Below are 18,721 nucleotides of genomic sequence, written 5' to 3'. Positions count from 1 at the left end.
GCGTGCCGGGCTGACTGCAGTGTGATTCGGTGTCGGTACCGCACACCGGGACCCCCCCCCCCCCCTCCCACCGGCAGCCGGAAGGGAGGGGACCGGTGACAGGAAGGCGTGCGGTCCGGTCGTGCGCCGTAACACGGCCCCGCTGACCGGTCACCGCTCGGGCCGGACCGGTCGGGTCGGCCACCGACCGGCCGCCACTTTCACTGGGCGCTGACCGGCGGCGGCAGCGGCAGCGGTCAGGTGCGCGGCCCGGCGGCGCTGGCATCCGAGGCGCGGCCGCCCCGGCCGGCGTCACGGCTCGATTTAGAAAGCAAGTGCCGACGCACCGGCTGGCGGCGAGGGGTGCGCCGCCGTCCCGCTCCGGGCAGACGGGTGTCACTCCGCTCCTGACCGGCTCTCAGTTTCACTCATCGCTCCACAGACTGTCAGCCTCCTCGGTGAAACACCGGCCCCTGGGTGACGCTTTTATTGTACAGAGATATACATTATACATATACCGACACGACACCAGGACAAAGTGCACTGTACATACAGCGACTGGGCGCGCCAGCAGGGAACATTGAGCAGTATCGCAGCCCTCGCGGCACGCAGCCAACACACCTGAGCTCTCCTCTCGGACGACACACTCCCCTCCCTCCCCACCCCGCCCATTCCGTCGGTCGTCGGCACCGCTCCGACCCCGTGCATGACTCGCAGTGGCCGACTGCTAGGATCGACGACCGTCATAAACTCCTCTAGACATTAAACAAGTGTTTCACAGCACTCTGTGGCGGCGCGGCGCGGCGGCGGCGGCGGCGGCGCCGGGTCAGTCCATGACCTGTACCGTCGAGTAGGCGCTAAAGGTCACCCGTTTCGTCTCCGGTGACCCCGCCGCCTTGTCCCGCTTCTTCATCACCGATTTGGGGTTGGTGGGGGTGGCGGGGGCGGCGGGCGGCGCCGCCGCCTCGGCCGCCGGACGCTTCAGGTGCGAGGTGAGGCCACGGAACGCCTGGGACAGCGCTCCGGGCAGCTCGAAGGCCCGGTGTCGGCCGGCGGGGCTCTTGCTGCGCGAGCGGGGCCGTAGGTGCTGCTCTGCGCGGCGCGGGCCGCCGCCCCAGCCGGCCGGCTCGGGCGCCGGCAGCCAGAAGATCGGCTGCCGGCCCGGCTGGCGCGACCGGTTGTTGTTTGTGTCGAACTGGGCCATCTTGTGCGCCCAGTCGGCGCGCGCGGCCGGCGGTGCGTGCGGCGCGAACTCGGCGGCGTACAGCACCAGCGGCGGCCGCGGCGGCTCGGCGCCCGTGATCACCCGGTACGGCTCCAGGCCGTTCTTGGTCGGCACCAGCAGCAGGTTCGGGTTGGTTGGGTGTTTCCGGGGCGCGGGCGCGGGCGCCGCCGGCGCCGGGCCCTTGTTGTGCACGTATCGGGAGGGTGTGAGACAGGAGCGCTCCCGGCCGCGCGCCCAAGTCTCCTCGTCGTCCTGGCGGTGAGCGGTGCGGGTCTCCCAGCCGTCCTCCGGGGTGCTCAGACTGAGGATCCGGCTGATCTCGGAGGTGGGCGGCAGGCTGTGCGGCCCGGACTCGGCCCGGAGAGTGCCGTCGGCGGGCAGCCGGCCGCCGCTCTGCTCCGTCAGAGAGTGGGGCTCCCGGGCGAGCAGCGGCGACGACAGCGGCATCCTGCTGAGCAGCGAGTCCTCCTGACGACCTGCCGGCCGCAGCCGCAGGCTGTCCGTCACGTTACGGAAACTCGCCCGCATCACGTCGCTTTTCCGCTTAGCGTTGGTGTAGCGTTCCCATTTGAGTCTGCGCGTCACCTCCAGGTAGGAGGTGGACAGATCCTTGGCCACTGAGTCGCGCGCGCAGCCGAGTACCAGCACCTCGAGGCCGGCGTCTCGTCCGGCCTGCGGCTGGCGCGCCACGAAGAGCACGCCGCGCGGCACGGCCGGCTCCGTGTGGCAGAACAGGATGTCGGCGCCGTGGATGACGCTGGAGTCGGCCGGCGGCGGCGCCGGTGGCTCGTCCGTGTCCGAGCAGCTCGAGTTGGCGCTGCTCGAGTCCTCCTCGCTGAGTTTGCCGCGCAGCACGTGGTCGCTGACGCGGATCTCCTCCTGGCTGTGCTCGCTCGCCCCACTGCTGACGGCCTCCTCGTCTGACTCGAAGCCCTCATCGCCGCTGGTGCAGAGCCGCAGGCTGAAGCCGTCGGCGCAGCGCACCTCGCAGCGCAGGTCGCCCGGCTGCGGCGCCGCGGCGGCCCGCTGCAGCAGCTCGGAGAGCACCGCAGGCGTCAGCGGCCCCGAGATGGGACCGCGGTGCCACACCACTGCGTGCAGCGGCTTCCTCAGCTGGGCCGCCTGCATGGTGTCACAGTTCAGGGCGCGGCCGCTGCGGTCCCGGCGGTGTCAAGTGTCACACGGTGCGCGGGCGGCGCTCAGTCGGTCATCGCTGTCGGCGCGGCGCCGGCTGCGGCCCGCTGCGCTCGCCACGCACGCCGAGCGCGCGGCGCGTCGGCGCGAGACTAAACCACACGCGATCCGCGGCTGCGGGAAAACGAAACGCAGCGCGCCGCTCCGCTCGGCCACCAACTGGAGCGGCTCGAGTCGGCCGAGCGCGGAGACTGCGACGGGATCGCGAGGATCGCGCGCACTCCGCGGCGGCGCTAATGCGCGAGCTCACGGCTTTAATGAGCCGACTCGGCGCTGAGGGCCCGACCCGGGCGGCGCCGGCCGACCGTTAGCCGCAGCTCGCTCCGGCGGCGCGACGTCCAACACTCGGGAGGCCTCACTGGTCCTCGGTTCACCTCGCGCACCTCAGTCCGTGAGTGGTGGCACTGTCGTCAGATGACCTCTGATCACTGGGCTGCAGAGGTCTGTGATTGAACTCCCCGCCGGTCGGACGGGCGGAGCTGTGCCGCTGCAGACGCGGTCGACGGTGTCGGCAGGTCGGCACCTCTGACCTGAAACAAGAAGGTCACCGGGCGTCAGCGCACCGCGAATAACCGCCATGGATCACGTGACAGCCACACTCGGGTCAGGGAGTTATCAGGGCGACCGACAGAGTCACGGGACGCGTCAGACACGAAGCTCCCTCCCCTCCGAGCCCCCTCCCCCGACACACCGCAGCGGCCGACACAAAGCGGGCCTTGGGACATCGCCCGGAGAGTGCTTTCGCGTCGCAGAGCAATTAGTCACATCCTGCGCTGAATTCTTTCGGCGAATGAACCGACAACAATACAGCGGCTATCATGTCGTTCGGTATCCGTTGCGATTTGATGAGGTCATAATTTGTCCTAATGTCTGAGGCATTGTGCTCGTCATACGAAGCCGCAGCTTGTTGTCTTGCCACAACAGACTTTCAAAAGCGGCACAAACACCCCATCCAACAAACGAGAAGCGGATGCGTCGTGTTGGCGCCGTCCATTCCCCGGCGCTGCGGGATGTACCGGGGAGAGACGAGATTTCTACCCGAGAGAAAGTCGGCGGACACCGACACCACAGCTCGGCTGGGCCGGGTCGGGTCGGGCTGTGTCAAGCCAGCCAGGGCTGGGCCGGGTCGGGTCACGTCGGACCATGGTTTAAACCACGTGGCTTTTAAACTCGCAAGCTCTCTGGTGGGTCTGTTTGGATAGAACCGATAGAATAGCGCGCACAGTCGACATGTTTGTTACATTGTGCTAGTTTTAGCGCACTTTACCGCTATAAAAACCGGTTTTGATCAGTCCCAGACCAACCGTGAAGGTCGGCCAATACAGCAGATAGACACTGATGGTGGCACTCGAACAGCAGAGTGGGTAAACAATGTGACAGAGGAGACAGTTGTGAGTGCTGTAGGGGCGGCGGGCAGGCTCGGCAGGCGGGCCGCCGCGCCGGAGCTCGTCCAGCGGGCTCGAGGGTGAGGCTCAGGTGTGCTCATTCAGCACGATAGCTAAGGCATGTCCGGTAGCCGCGGAGAGGCACACCTGCTCTATGCAGTCGGCACCGATCGTTCCACAGTGACTGCAGGCTGATCGGTCGGAGCTCACCAAGGAGAGAAGCCTGACCGGCCGTGACAGGTCAGCCTTCAGGTCACGGAAAGAGGGAGAGAGAGAGAGAGAGAGAGAGAGAGAGAGAGAGAGAGAGAGAGAGAGAGAGAGAGAGAGAGAGAGAGAGAGAGAGATGGAGAGAGGAGAGGAGCGCATATCGGTCGTGCCTCGGAGCGTGAAAACGGCCCGGTCTCACGGTACGGGCCGGCGGCACGACTCGGCACGTCACCGGCCGGGTAGTCTCGGAGGGCCGGCGGCGGACGGCGGACCGGGCGCTGCATCAGCCCTGGGAAACCAGTTCGGAAGCCGCGGCCACCGTCCGCCGACAGAGGCGACTCGGGAACGGGAAATTCAGCCGACCACTCTCCCTTTCAGGAAAGCAGAGAAACCGAGCCGTTTGTCAGTTGTCGCCGGGCTTGTAGTGTGAATTGCACCGACCCAAGGTGGTGATTGAAAAGAAAGCGATCCGAGCCCACCGCCAATGAATAATTGGCCCGACCACAGCGGAGTCGCGGTTTTGAAAGATAGCATCGTTGGTAAACCGCAGTTGACATAGTCGTACCATGTAAATCGATCTGGCACAATGGCGTGTTGCTCAATGTAGACCGTTGTTGGCAATGCATATGCGCCCGCGAATATGTCCATGGCCGTGATGCACAGAGGCGAATCCAGCTCAGAGTTTCTTTTGGGGGGGGGGGGGGGGGGCAAACCATAACAATTTATCGATTCTTTCCATGCCTCGTCCATAGGCGTAATGTTAAAATTATGCCGTTTGGGAGGGGCAAATGCCCATTTTGCCCCCCCCCCCCTGGATCCGCCACTGGTGATGCACGAGTCTTGTGATCCGAAGCGGAAACAGCAGTACCGCTCGGTCCATCACAAACACTGTATTGCGCAGTGAATATTTTAGACAGCTGTTGGCAAATCATGCATAGCTATACATCAGCGCCTGAATTGTCTCTGACACAACACAGCTGTTGCGGGCTGCAACAGTTGGCAGATCGGAGTGTATAATTCCGTAGCATTATTCAGATCACGAGTCAATCGCAATTCACGAATCCCATTTCAAGGCTTCTGCAATCCCGTAACCCGTGAAGCTGTGACGGTTGGAGCATGTCGTAAATGCTGATTTGAGTGAAAATGCATGTTAGTTACTATGCTCTTTCGAGCATGTAGTTCATGTCGCTATCAGTTACCCTCCTGCCCCTCTCTCAGTCATGGGCGTCGATGACCACTGTAGTCTGGGCGCCCAAAAACCCCAATTCATCATCATCATCTCTCAGTCTTGCTGTCCACGAGAACCTAACATTACTGCACACGGCATTATTCCGTACAGCTGCCCTGTTTCTCTCTTATACAGCTCCGCATTTCGTATACAGACCCGTATCTGGTCCGTACAGTCCGCACCATCTCTCTCCTATACGTTGTGCGGCGGCCCGTGTCGGTGGGCCGTGGCTACCATCAGCCGCGCCGAGGTCGCCCGGTCTCGGTAATGTCAGACCAGATCAGCTGACGGCTCTGAACGGACCCACCGGGCCGTGGACGGCCTCCCTACGGATCGGCGGCGGCCGATCGCAGCTGCTGCGGCCATGTCTATGTTCGTATCAGCTGACAGAAGCGTGGGAGTCTGCACGGGCCAGATGGATCAGCTGCGGATCGAGGAGTGGGACAAGACGGGCCTCCCTTGTGAGATGAATCAGCGGTCTCCGCGCTGGATGCATCACTCGGAGATGGCCGATTGTCGACAGTCCGCTGAAGATGCGTCGAGGCGCCGCGCCCGCCCTGTGACCCGGTCTGACCCGGCACTCATCCGTCACGGCAGCGGCCGCGCCCGCCCTCCGCCGCACTCAGCGTCTCCGAGAGAGCGTGACACTGCCAATTACTGGTGACAGCGCGTCACAGAGCGGCGGCCGCGGCGGCAGCGGGAGGCCTTTCTGGGCCGGGCGGCGCCCCGGCACGGACCGTGGAGAGCGGGGCGTGCCATCCAGCGCCGCCCGCCGCCCAGTCAGCCACCCAGACAAACAGCCAGTCTCCGAGCAGACAACCAATAACGTCTGGAAAGGTGACGTCTGCCCAAACCGGTGTCAAACAGAAACAGTTGGGATGAGGCACGACCTGGTGCGGAGCGGGCGGCGCCTCGAGCTGCGGTCGGCTCCGGACGGCTGCGGCGGCAGCCGAGCGCGCTCGTCTGACACACAGCCTTGCCTTTCTTCCCGGGCCGGGCCCCGGCGCCGTCTAACGAGACCCAGTCACGCGGCGCGCCCGGATCTGCCCTCCAAAGGCAGACGGTCTCTCCGGTGAGGCCTGGGAACAGCCTTCGGAGAGAGACAGATAGGAGAGTGCTACCCCTCCACCCCCGGGAATGGCACGCCCCTGTGGAGCCCCACAGGGCGCCCATTCAGAGAAGGGATGTCGTTCGCGGCGGGGCAGAGGGTCCGCTGTCGCCACCCCCGTCCCGCTGGTGTACCGGGACTGGGACAGTGGCTCACCTTGAGATGTCGGCGACCAGCTGAGTGGCTACAAGGGGCGGGCCACTCAGGGAGCCCGTCCACCAATGTCAGCGGGCAGTGAAAGAACTGGGGTGGCGCCTCGGTCACCGTGTTCACCAGAGCGATAGCAGCACCTCCCTCCCTCCCCACCAGTGGCTCTTCCCAGCGACACTTTACACCGGTAACCGGCGTGACCGGGCGGCGCCGTGTCGCCCTCCGCCTGCGGGCCGCCGGAACTGGAGCGGCACTGCTGCACGTGCCGCCTGCAGTCTGCAGAGTCGCGCGGCCGCCGCCCGGAACGCCGTGGGAAGGTCGGGCCGCTGAGCTCACTGCGAGTGGGACAAACGGCGGGGCTGAGCCTCCGCTGGGAACAGCCCGGCCGCCCGTCCGAGCCAAGGACGCACTAAACAGATGATCGCTCCGAGAGGGGTGATAAAGAAGGGTATCATCGTCACCCCGAGAGCGAGAGGTGAGCCGGGTGAACTCGTGAACAGCCGCCGAGACCCCGCCGAGGCCGAGCGGCTGATAGGAAGGCGGCTAGCGGAGCTGGGAGCATTGCCAAGGACGGAGCGTGTCTGAGAAACCTGCACACGACGCTGCAGATTCCGTGAATGCGATATTTCCGCGCGGACTATTCTTGTGTTCTAACTAGATGGTATCAAGAAACACTTTGCTTGTTTTTAACACAACACAAGTGTAGTAGATAAGTGACAAAGTTGGTGTTGGTTACGGGGCGTGCACCTCCGGATAATGTGCAATAAGTTTCTCACGGTTTGATAGGATCAAATACAGTTACTAGCGTGAACTTCATGCATTGCATTAGCTGGCAAAGGTGTGTACCTACAATTTATGTATGGTACGCTTCACGCCTCCCTGACCAGGACACAAGTCGATGCCCAGTCTTCTGAACTGGTAAATTTAGGCCGTAAAAAGCCGCCCAACTCGAGTGTGGCCTGACTGCAGGTTTCATTCGGACTTCAGTCCATCATCTCTCTCGCCCCGTCCACTTTCAACGCCAGTTATCACCTTGTCGGAGGCACCGTGCTGTGACGGATTGGTGGGCCGACGGACGGCTCTGAGTGACGAATGGCGTGGCACGCCCGCCCCTCATTTCGTAACGCGTCGGCTACGTCCCCCTTTCCCCTACTTGGACACCACTCCGCCGCTGAGTGGCCGTCACGCACTGCACAGATGAAAGCCGGACGCTCAACGCCTTGTCATCCGTGTTCTGCCGTCATAAAATTAACACCGCGTGAAGCGCTCTCTGTCGTCGCCGGTCGCGTGCGATGATTAGCGTTCAAAGCAGTGGAGCTGGAGGCCGTCTGAGAGTGGTCTCACCGGCCGCTCAGTCATGGGAGGATGGCTCGGATGACTGTCAACCATCAGCGGCGACATGGCATGCACTAACGAGTAACGACTGCAATAGGAGATCGACACTTCGTGGCTGGACTGGAGGGAGGACGGAGCGCCGGCGGCCGGTGCGGACTCCTCAGCGGCTCCCGGCGGTACTGTCCGGTCCTGCTGCCGACAGCGGGGCTCGCTGTGGGTGGCCGCCGGTAGCGGAGGCGGTGAAAGGGTCACGGACCCCCGCTGGCCGGCGGCGCGCACAGGTGCCGCCCTCTCCCGGATGTTTGGCAGCCCCTCGGCGGCGGCAGCGGCGACCCCCGGCCGGGATATCCGGCAGACACCGTGAGTCTGTCCACAGGGAGCCGTCTGACTCAGCGTGCCCCGGCTCGGCGCATGGTGCCTTGACCTGTGCCCCGCCGGCACCGAGCCCGGCGGCCCGGCGCGGCGGTCAAGGCCCGCTCGGCGGCACGGCGCCGCCGCCGCCAGCGCGACACGCACGCTTTCTCCGGCCCGCCGCCCCACCCGACCACCGAGACGCCGAGCCGCGGGTCGGCCGGGAATATCACGACCCTCCGTGATCGATCGACGCAAACAGAAGGCCCTTAGCGGCGCTGAGACAATGGGCCCAGATTGCTCCTCTCCGGGTGAAAACGTCGCCGGATGCGTCACAACCTGTCCGCAAAGCTACAGGACGACCGCGGTAACCTATTGTTCGACGCGGTCCCCGGAGGGTGGCCGGCTGACCAAGTCAATGAAACAGCCGCTCTGGAAGGCACTGTTCGGCAGGCACATGCCATAAGTTTCGTGTGAAGGAGTTGTGAATCAGAACGCCTCGGCTCTGATTCTCACGTCCTCCGCGGAAACTCGTGCAGAATCTGCGAGAAACACTTCCCATCGATGCGGAAGGCGAGCTTCCCACCGGCACCGGAGATGCGTTCTCACCTTACTTTCACGGATTAGACTCGCTTCCGGCCCTAGCGCCCCTGTCCGGTATTGTCACGCCACTGTCCGGTTCTGTGACGTGCGGCCCGCCATCGGAAAATCACGCGTACGATAGGCGACTCTCGCAGACGTTAGGGAGAGTGGAGAGGGAGGGGAGAGAGAGAGCGGCCGTCCGGTTCGGCAGGGCTGCATACCAAGCGCGGCCCGGATCGGCGCCGCGCCGGCCGGGCCGGCCGTACCTCCCAGTCAGCTGATCCAGCCGCTGTCGTCACCCGCGGCGCACCCGAGGCGTGGAGCGGCGCGTTTCTCCTGCCGGCCGGTGGCTGAGACGAGCCCACATCGGAGCACGGCTGAGATACCTGAGAAGGCCCGGCCGATATGTCCGGAACAGTCTCGAACGGAACCGTTCATGAGTAAAATACCAGTAAAACGCCTTTTGGGGCGACAGTCGAGCGAAAACAAGAAAATTCTCAATTTGTATAGGTACCGATAGACCCGGGATTCTGGCGTCAAATGAGATATTCCAGCAGGCACGTCGTCTTCGCAGCCGTTTGGCGACTGCAGATTGGAGCATCAGGGAGAGGACCGGCCGTGTCATCCGTCACTCCCCAGGAGGAAAATGGGGGCGTCAGTTACCGTCAGCGACAGCAGCCAGTCCGCACGGCCCGCCGCCTCCACCGCCCACAGCTCCTCTGCAGGGCCCGGCTGCCGAGCGTCCTGCGGCCGGCCGCCCCGGGCCACCACCTGGCGTTTGCACACTGCAAACGGGAATCGGCGCCGAACCATGCAATCGGCTTCAGGAAGAGAAAGCAATGGATGGATAATCTGAAGCAGTAACGGAGGAGATTTATCAGCTAGAGAAGGGCTTACCATTACCCAACGGCCAACGCATTATGCAACGCGAAGGCATTTAAAAGGCTTCCGTCTTTATCTGGAATCAGCTAATGTCTGGAATCAGCTAATGATGGCGAACAAAGGTGCAGTGCCTTGTTAGAACCCAGAAGCAAGAAATCAGGTGTGATTGAACGGAAAACGGTATAAAAATGTGGCTGAAGAAACTTTGGACATTTATATTACCCAAGGGTATTCAAAGTATAGGTACAGCTCCGAGCCAGACCAGGCCACGGTACGGAGTTAAAATTAAACAATGGGCTGTAGTGAATAAACACTAAGCAGCGCTGAAGCCCTTCCGTTTATTGGCTGGAGAGAATAATTCAGTATGGGAAGCGTCGTAAAAAATCGTCTTTTCTTGCGGCCAATATGCTGCGACACAACTCACCACAAATTCACAATGGACGCTTGTGGCTGGGGAAACAATAGCATTACCACCAAACCACGTGTGAATTGTTCATTGTTGATTTGCTTCGGAGACGGTCACACGAATTTGGAATCGGCGCCGGGAATAGACACGCTTGTCCTACACACGGCTGGGCATCGGAGGCGGCGCATGCCTTGACCTTGGAACTGACAACCGTCTCAAAACACGTCAGCTTACCGCGGCCCGGCGACAATCACAAGTGACAGCCCTCCCTCCGGGGCATATATCTCCTGTCGCAACGCCGTCACCCGCCGACGGAGCGTCACGGTGTGGAAGGGGGTGTCATGGGAAACAGACCAACAATGCCCCGCTTGTCAGGGGGACGGTGCGCGGCGCATTGCAATGGACCTTGAGTGCGTGACATGACACCGCGTCTGGCCCGCTGCGGAGTGTGACACTCAGTGTGACACGTTTGCGGTGTGTGACACTTGACACGCTTTTGTGGAGGAGTATGACACCTTAGCTGAGAGCTATAGCGGTAAATAGCACAGCGGTGATAGATGAAACAGCAGTTTAAGTTATGCGCCAGGCGTTACATCACACAGGCTAAATGGAACCCATCTCAGACGAGGTGTGCCGGAGGCGATCTTGTGCGCTATCTCCGGCGGTACGGGTCAGACGGTCGAGGCCGACCACCCGACCGACCCACCAGAGCTCGGTCAGAGACACACCACCCGCCATACATCACTCCCAGAGGGATGGCATAGCGGCGCGGCGCCGACCGCGGGCCGATCCGTCTTACCTGGTCGGGGTCAGGTCCCAGTCCGACCCGCCGGTACCGCACCCCGACCCCGAGCGGCCCGGACGGAACTCCGAAATGACTCGTCCAACCTAAATTGAAACTAAACAGCATGTGTCGCTGCCGACCTAAATCCGGACGAGCAGCGGGTCAATTTGGGGACTGGCACAAGGCTGACATTGCAACCTTGCCGATGATGTGCATGGAACGATCCGAGTCGACTTCGCTGGGATCGCTCCAACCTGGTTTGAGGCATCGAGCGCGTGAAAGGTCAAACCACAAGGCGACGCACCCCTCTGGGGCCATGAGCTGGGGTCTAGTTTACACCCAGACCCGGGTCTCCACGAAGGCCTCAGTCATGGTGCCTGCCTCCTCCGGTCGCAGTCACCAAGGCCGGACCGCAGGGGTTCTCCATTTTTCAGACAGGATGAAGTCATGTAAAGGCACTCCGTCAAGACGCACCTCCGCGACCGAGGCACTCCGTCAGGACGCACCTTCCACGCGGAGACACTTCGTCAGGACTCGCCACGAAGCTTGAACGTCCTGCTGTAGCGGGGCTCTGCTCCACTGCAGTGCGGAGGCGTGGACTAAATCCGCAGCTATCACTTATCCTCATCATCCCTCATCATCACTCGGCTGGATATTAAAATGCACACACGGAAGGCTTTTCCTTGCAGCTCCAGGATTAGTGGTTTCCAAACAGTTTTAATACATTGCATCGCTCCGAGCCGGCTGAGAACTTTCGTTTTCGCGATATGTACGGTACTCTCCAGAAGCCTGCTGAGCGACCGGTCGGCAATCCACCCCGGTTTGTTCGGTGGTGATGATGGTCCTGAGACTTATTACTCCGTACCTAATCTGGACGCGTCAGCGATACAGTTGTATCAGAAACACATCGACGTCTGTTTATGGACACAGTTTGTGACAATCCTGACAATCCTACAGAATTGTCAAAATGAGGCGTCACCTATAAATTTAGGTAATAGGTAAAGCCAACTTCGAACAAAGATCGGCCAGCCACATATTCAGGGCAGCCCGATCCCCGAGGTTATCAACCATTGTATTTTGCGGCACCATTCACGGGGCCAGTCGTCCAACAGCCGATCTACATCATAATGCACCAGGAGTCATCTTTCCTCGAACTAAAAACCAGCCTTGCCTAGCCAAAAGGGGTCAAAGGTACCTCCACTCACATCGAGTGCTATTCCGATGTCCTCGTATTCAAATGAAATCGAAATGCCAGTTTTTGTCGCCATGGTCACAAAAACGCTGGCATCATTAGCTCAGTGGCCGCGGCACTGGTTCAGATAGGTGCGGACTGCGGGTTTCGTCAGAGGGTGGCGGAATCGGAGACCGATGGCCGTCACCGAATCTGAACGTTCGACGGAGCCAGGTCCCGGCGCGATGGCTGTGGAGCATAAAGAACCCACGCATTTGATCGTATTCGTAACTGAACGTGGGAATGTTTGTCCATGGGTGAAGCACTTGGGCATAATTTGGTAAAATACGCTTGTAAGGACGTCGAAATCAGTTATCTCTATACATACTATACGCCATACCGAGAAGCAATTCTGAATCAGGGATTGTTAGGCAACCGCATTTTTGCCTCTGAAACTAACCTTGTACTTGTAGAATGGAACTATATATTCAAGGACAACAGAGCGAGATATGACTGGGAGTGGGACACACATGAATATATAGGGAATATACGACCGTGTGACAGTTTGATTAGAAAATAAGACAATGTTATTTGTATGACGGACATTGACTTTCTATAGACGGATTAAATGTCTGCTATTTCCAATGCCTATAATGAGACCACTTCATTAGCGAGAAGCGTAACTAGCGGCTTTTTAATGTTTCGGAAAGTGGTTAATAAAACGATTAAATATTTTACGTTAATTGATGACAACTCAATTTCGTAAGGAATAAAGAGTTTTTTTCTGAGTTTGGTACTAACACTTGATGCCTCCAGTTAATCGACTCATTTCGAAGCGACCTTGCCTACCTGCGGACAGCCATCCAGGTCATCTCACCATGGAATGTGACCCTTGTAGCGGTCACGGGAATCTGACCTTCGCATCGAGAATATGACAACCATGTGCTCATCAGCACGGCAATGTGGCCAGCATCGGTGCCCCGCTGCCAGAGGAATGGAAGAATGGCCGGAGGAGAGCCGGAGCTCCCGGAGGAATGGAGGAATGGACGGAGGAGAGCCCGAGCTCCCGGAGGAAACCACGGGGATGTCAGTGACGCTAAGGAACACGGTATGCTACCGTACGTTACAGCTCAGCACAGCCCAAACTCACAGCAGCGAGATATTATCGCCACCGGTACGGACGCACGTATGTGAGTACCGGTGCGGCGGATTTCAATCTCTCCTCATTATTGGGAGGTCAAGGCGGGCTGCTGAGATGTAGCGGGCTCAGGTCCCTGACGAGCAGCCTCGCTGGACTGGAGATCAGAGGATGACAGCGGCGACCGCCATCAGCTGCTGATGGCGTCATCGACGCGGTGATTGGACTGACGGCAGCGAGCCGTGAGATTCGGACACGGCAGCTGAGCACGGGAGGCCTCCATCCGATAGGCATTGCTCCAGCTGATACATCGCCTGTCTGATGCACCACGCCAGCTGATCGGCCGATACACCGCTCAGCTGATACGCCGCCCAGCTGATACACCGCCCAGCGGATACACCGTTACAACTTACGAATCGATCGGCTTTAACTAATAAAGGCGTTAGACTAATAAAGCCGGGCGATTAAAAAAATGTAACGGCTAGTTAAATAATGAGCACTTGCCTGAAATGGCACGGAAACACAAGAAATAAATATTTGGCACCGGACTAACCCAACCAAAAGCGAGTCCATTCTTATTAACTGTACATCACAGCACGTAAAATTCCTTTTTAAAATCCTTTAAATGGTCGTCATATCACTCTCATAGATAAACTACCAATGAAATAACAAAACTGACTAATCCAAGCTCGTGTTGTTCCTGACGCATACTGATGATGGAGGTGGATAATTTGCCGGTTACCGAAATTAGCGTACGGAGTCAATTTACATAGCTGAGCAGATCCACAGGCCGAGCGGTGACCAGAGAACGATTAGTGAAACGGCTCGCCGACCCGGTGGCTCCGTCTGAATTCAGCCCACACCTACTCATGACTGAGACCGCTCTGTGGGCAGCTGATCAGAGTCTGAGGTGATTTCATTGGTCTTGGAAGGCATGATCGAGCCGACCGCTCAGACGCCCGATGGCATTATACAATACGAGAGTGGAGTGAGGCTAAATAAGCCACCGACACCAATGTGGTGACATCTCGCCTGTTGCACAGCGGACCAGGTGGAACTGGAAGCATGCATGGTGGAAACATGACCCGAATTATCGAGATGTAAATACATCCTACATGGACATTATTCACCTCGACATGGCCTGTAAATCATGGTCACATATGTCGTGGGGAGGGGTACGAAAAACAGTAATCGGAAAATCGCTTTATCGAAATAATCGGAGCAATGATGTTTGTAATGGAGCAACATGTTTTAGAATGGTCGAGTGATAGTATTCTGATCATTAAAACTGATTCGATCGGAAAAGATAACCTTGTTCATGGAATTAGAACAACTACGCTATCGAATGTTTATCAAAATAACTTCTTTTTTTGTTAGGACGGCTAGAAAAGTTCAGTTTGCAGCCGCGTGAGCTCGCTCCCCGGACGACAGTAAACAGCGAGGAACCCGGTAAAATGACGGCCATGCATCATATCGGGCGTTTCTTCACCGATATTTGCTTATTTACTACTCGATTTGTGAGGTAGTAGTGACATAACAGGAAAAACCAGACACAAAGTGCCTTATTGTATCAAACCATCCCTAGAAACAGTATCAGTTCCAAACAAAAAACAAAGAAAAAAAGAAAAAAAGAAGCTTCTGTCACGCTAGTGGGAGAAGTTTACGAGCGACGGACGAGACAGCTCGCTCCGTGAAATCGATTAGAAATCTCTCGGCCCCGAGGGAGCTGGATCGGAATGCATCCGGTGCGGCACAGAAAGAGCAGATTTCTATCTGATCACTGCTCGCTTTTCAATTTCACCCGCCCGATCGATCAGCAGTCCGAGTCATGGACTGGACGGTAATGAGCTAATGAGCGCACCGAATCGCGGGTCGGTGGGAGAGCGGGCGCCCGTGATTGACTCTGCCGACCCGGCCCGGCGCCGGTGACCCGGGCCGTGCGGTCAGCGCGGCGGCCCAGGTGGGAACCGACCACCGCAGCCGGTCATTAAACGGGTCACCCGGGCGGCCCGCGCCGGAAGGCCGGCCAACTGACCTGGCGCCGATCGCTGCCGCAGGAAGCCGACTCCAGTTAGGGCTGCTCGGTGCGGCCAGGTCACGCCCGGTCACTGGGGTCACTGAGGTCACGCGGCCGCGCGGTCCGCTCGCGCTGCTCCACCACGCGCACACGTCCGCACCGCTCGGCGTCCACACCGCTTCTGGAGCCGCGGCGGCGGCGGCGGCGGCGGCGGCGGGCGCACCGGGCGCATGCGCCCGTCTCCGGCCGCCGGGCAAGTCAAACAGGTGAACCCAGCGAAATGAGTGATGAGGCTTGAATTTATGCTAACTTCGGCGGTATAATTGGCGTTAGCGCGGCCGCCTGAGGTGCTGCGATGCGGCGCGGAGAAGCGTTCTGCTATCAGATATATTTACAATGCGCCCGTGGGCAACAGCACCATTGCGCTCACGAGAACAGAGAATAGTGGCTAAACCCTGTAACTGGCGTCTGTCTCATACATATAAGGCCTACCGTAAGTGCCCGCGGGTTTATTTGTTTCATTTCCTTTCGCCGTGTTGAAACTCAGCGGTCGTGCAAGGGCTAGTGGACCTGGTCGCAACTTCGCCCGGGGAAGTTGATTCGTTTCCCGTCGTTCAAACTGTTGCAACCGCATTTATTCTGACTGCAGCGTAAAATCGTGCGCTGACAATCGTGAGTTAAAGAGCGCAATGTTTAATAACGTTTGGAACGTAGCCTAATGTACCGTATATGCAGAACGCCTAAACATTCAAGCAGTATGTAAAACATAGCCGTAATCGCAACGCTTACTTATTTATTTGTTTGTTTGACCAAAAAATCACAGGCCAAGGCCCAGTTACGGCTGCAGTCATAAATGCATACATGCATGCATACTGTTCCGTACTGGAACACACACGAGACACTTCTTTTCCATTGGAGAAGTATATTAAATTGAAATAAAGAAAACAATAAAATACACTTTTGCACAATGAAAATATTTTCTGGTGTCTGACGAGCAAACAAACCAAAAACAGGAAAATAAAGTACACCACGAGAAACATCTTTTGACGACATCCTTTCAGTATGGAGAGAAATTAACCCGCGCCCCACTGGGGTCTGCGTATAACACGCCCTACTGGGGGGGGGGGGCTATTCATAGCCCCCTTCTAACTCCGAAACTACTGGGCCGATCGTCAATATTCAAACGGTGTCTGATAGCCCCGGAAAACTGTCGAGCGAAACCTAATTTCATTGACCTCGAGGTCACCGATGACGTCACAGGTCAGGTCAAAGTAAAAATTATTAGCATTTTGGCTTGTTCACGTTTTGGGCTCTGGCCGCCGTCTTACAAGTCAGATCAGGCTCATTTTTGGTTCACACACTCGTGAACAGGTGCTCTAGATACCCTGAGGGTACCAAACTTGTACTTTGATTTTCAGGTCAAGGTCAGGTCATCACAGGTCACGAATATATTATATCATGCGTCGGTCACGTGACACATGTTTTATGGTCCATATAGGCCAAATATTTCGAATTTGATGTCGTCTGTGTCATTCGAGGTCATTTTGAGTCGATTTTAGCTTAGGTCAGGTCACTTTCAGGTCAAAAAAGGTCAAATTTTGAAGTTATAATTTTTCAACAGAAAAGGTGTCTATTGGATGCAGTTTGAGCTCCGGAACACGATGGAGCTATTTATATTGGCGTACGATGTCAAATACGTGGTGAGAAATTTATTTGAAAAATTAATAATTGAGAATTTTTTGCAATAATGCGTATAACTTGGCCATTTTTAAAGATATTTAGCTAAAACTTGCTAGGGTTAGCCATAATAACGCGTTCTATCACATATATTTCGGTTTGTTTCGAAAAGTCAAAAACTTTTTAAAAAAATGCAAAAATGTAAAATTTTGAATTTGATTATATAAAATTTTCGAAATTTTCAAAATTTCGAAAATCCGAGATAGCAGTTTGATAGCGCAGTCTATTCTGAGTCCTCTCGTGCAAAGAAATTGGATCTAGCTTAAAAACTGAGCCCTTGGGAGCGATTGTCGTGGTTCAATGTTTTGCGTCGAAATCGGCCGAACATGACGTCACTCTGACGTCCTTTCCGGCCGACCTATCGTAGCTACGAAGTTCAAATTTTGACACAAGGTGTCAAATTGATGCAGCCGAAGGTAATGAAAGTTTGGCGTCGATACGTCAAGCGGTTTGGAAGTTATTGCAGAAAAACGGGAGGGGGGCTATGAATAGCCCCCCCCCCCCAGTGGGGCGCGGGTTAAAGCAACTGATGAGGTGAGGTCGCTTTCATTATCCTTAAAATAAAACGTGGCACGGCGGAAAACTATAAAACACACTTCCACACGCAAAACACACTATGAAAATGAATCGGCAACACATACATACATACATACATACATACATGCATACATAGTACATACACTATTGCAACGTTTTAGAGGTTGAAATGATCAAAAATTACTAGACGAAGTTTAGTTCTGGGAATAAAATAAGACAATCTTCTTCTTGGAAAAGGCACAAGAAGCCATTGTAGGTATTTACCTAATTACCGTTCAAATGGTATGACAGTATGATTGCATGTTTGTATCGTATCCATGCTCATCTTACTTAACTTGAAGGTAGCCCCGCTAAGAAGTGTGATGAAAGTATTGGATAGCTGTGTGACTTCCACCAGTTGGGAATATTTTGAAAGCAATCGATTGTCGAATGGAGGGCACTGAAAGGCGATCACTGATGTAAATAGATCCGAGTCGGCCCTTAATGCATGGATGCACCTTGCATAGCAGTCGAAGGGAGTCACATATAATCACATCTAATCAGGGTATGCAGTTTGCATGACATTGTAGATTGTAGGCTGCAGGCGCATCCATTACAGGGTGGGCCAGACAGATTTGGCTGTTTGTTTTCAGTCCATAACTCGAAAAGTTATGAACGGATTTTGATAAAATTTTGCTTGCGGCTTCTTAACCTTCGCCCCAGTGGGGGGGGGGGGGCATATGCTACTACCCTGCCGCGTTTTTTGGGTATGAATAGAAAACCGCGGCGCGTAGCGCCGCGCCGCCTGGGGCAGCTTTCTGTACATCAATTTTGGATAATGTGTGGAATTTTTGACCCTAGGTCATGTCAGGTCAGGTCACCAGAATCAGATCAAGTTAACTGATCAAGCCTAATGCAACCATGTCCACTCAAGGGTGTCCCAAATTTCACGAAGTTTTCCAATTCACTTAGGATACACCGGGATCCCGTTGCTTGGTTCATTTGAACCTCACACACCAATTTATAGAGTAAACTACCGGTAAACAAGGTTGCCGCTAGTGCTCTGAAGTTTTATTTGCATTTTGGTGTTATATGATAGTGCAGCGTTGTAGTCTCCGAATGCAAAATGGGAAATATGTGTAAGCAACGTATCAATATTATCTTCTTCGATGCTCAGTGATGCTCAGATCCCACGCACATTGCACAATGATGAAAATCCGGGTTTATATACGCATACATACGTGTGAAACTGTGTATGTGCGTGCCCGTATGCCTCTGTGCGTGTGTGTATGTGTGTGTGTGCGTGTGCGCGAGCGTGACTGCGTG

General features: G+C 56.7%; 1 protein-coding gene across 1 annotated transcript; it reads right to left on the bottom strand.

Annotated features, from left to right (window-relative positions):
* Positions 1-450: 450 nt before the first annotated feature.
* Positions 451-15,325, bottom strand: LOC122365756. Its single transcript, XM_043337245.1, has 2 exons — positions 15,161-15,325; positions 451-2,928 (listed from the first exon to the last, which is right to left on the bottom strand). The coding sequence occupies exon 2, from the start codon at positions 2,330-2,332 to the stop codon at positions 806-808; it is 1,527 nt and encodes a 508-aa protein (XP_043193180.1). The 5' UTR covers positions 2,333-2,928; positions 15,161-15,325; the 3' UTR covers positions 451-805.
* Between the last annotated feature and the right edge of the window lie 3,396 nt (positions 15,326-18,721).

This window comes from Amphibalanus amphitrite, unplaced genomic scaffold, assembly GCF_019059575.1.
Source record: "Amphibalanus amphitrite isolate SeventyFive unplaced genomic scaffold, NRLGWU_Aamphi_draft 000761F_arrow, whole genome shotgun sequence".
Lineage (NCBI taxonomy): Eukaryota > Metazoa > Arthropoda > Thecostraca > Balanomorpha > Balanidae > Amphibalanus > Amphibalanus amphitrite.
This window is presented reverse-complemented; position numbering and strand designations above follow the sequence as displayed.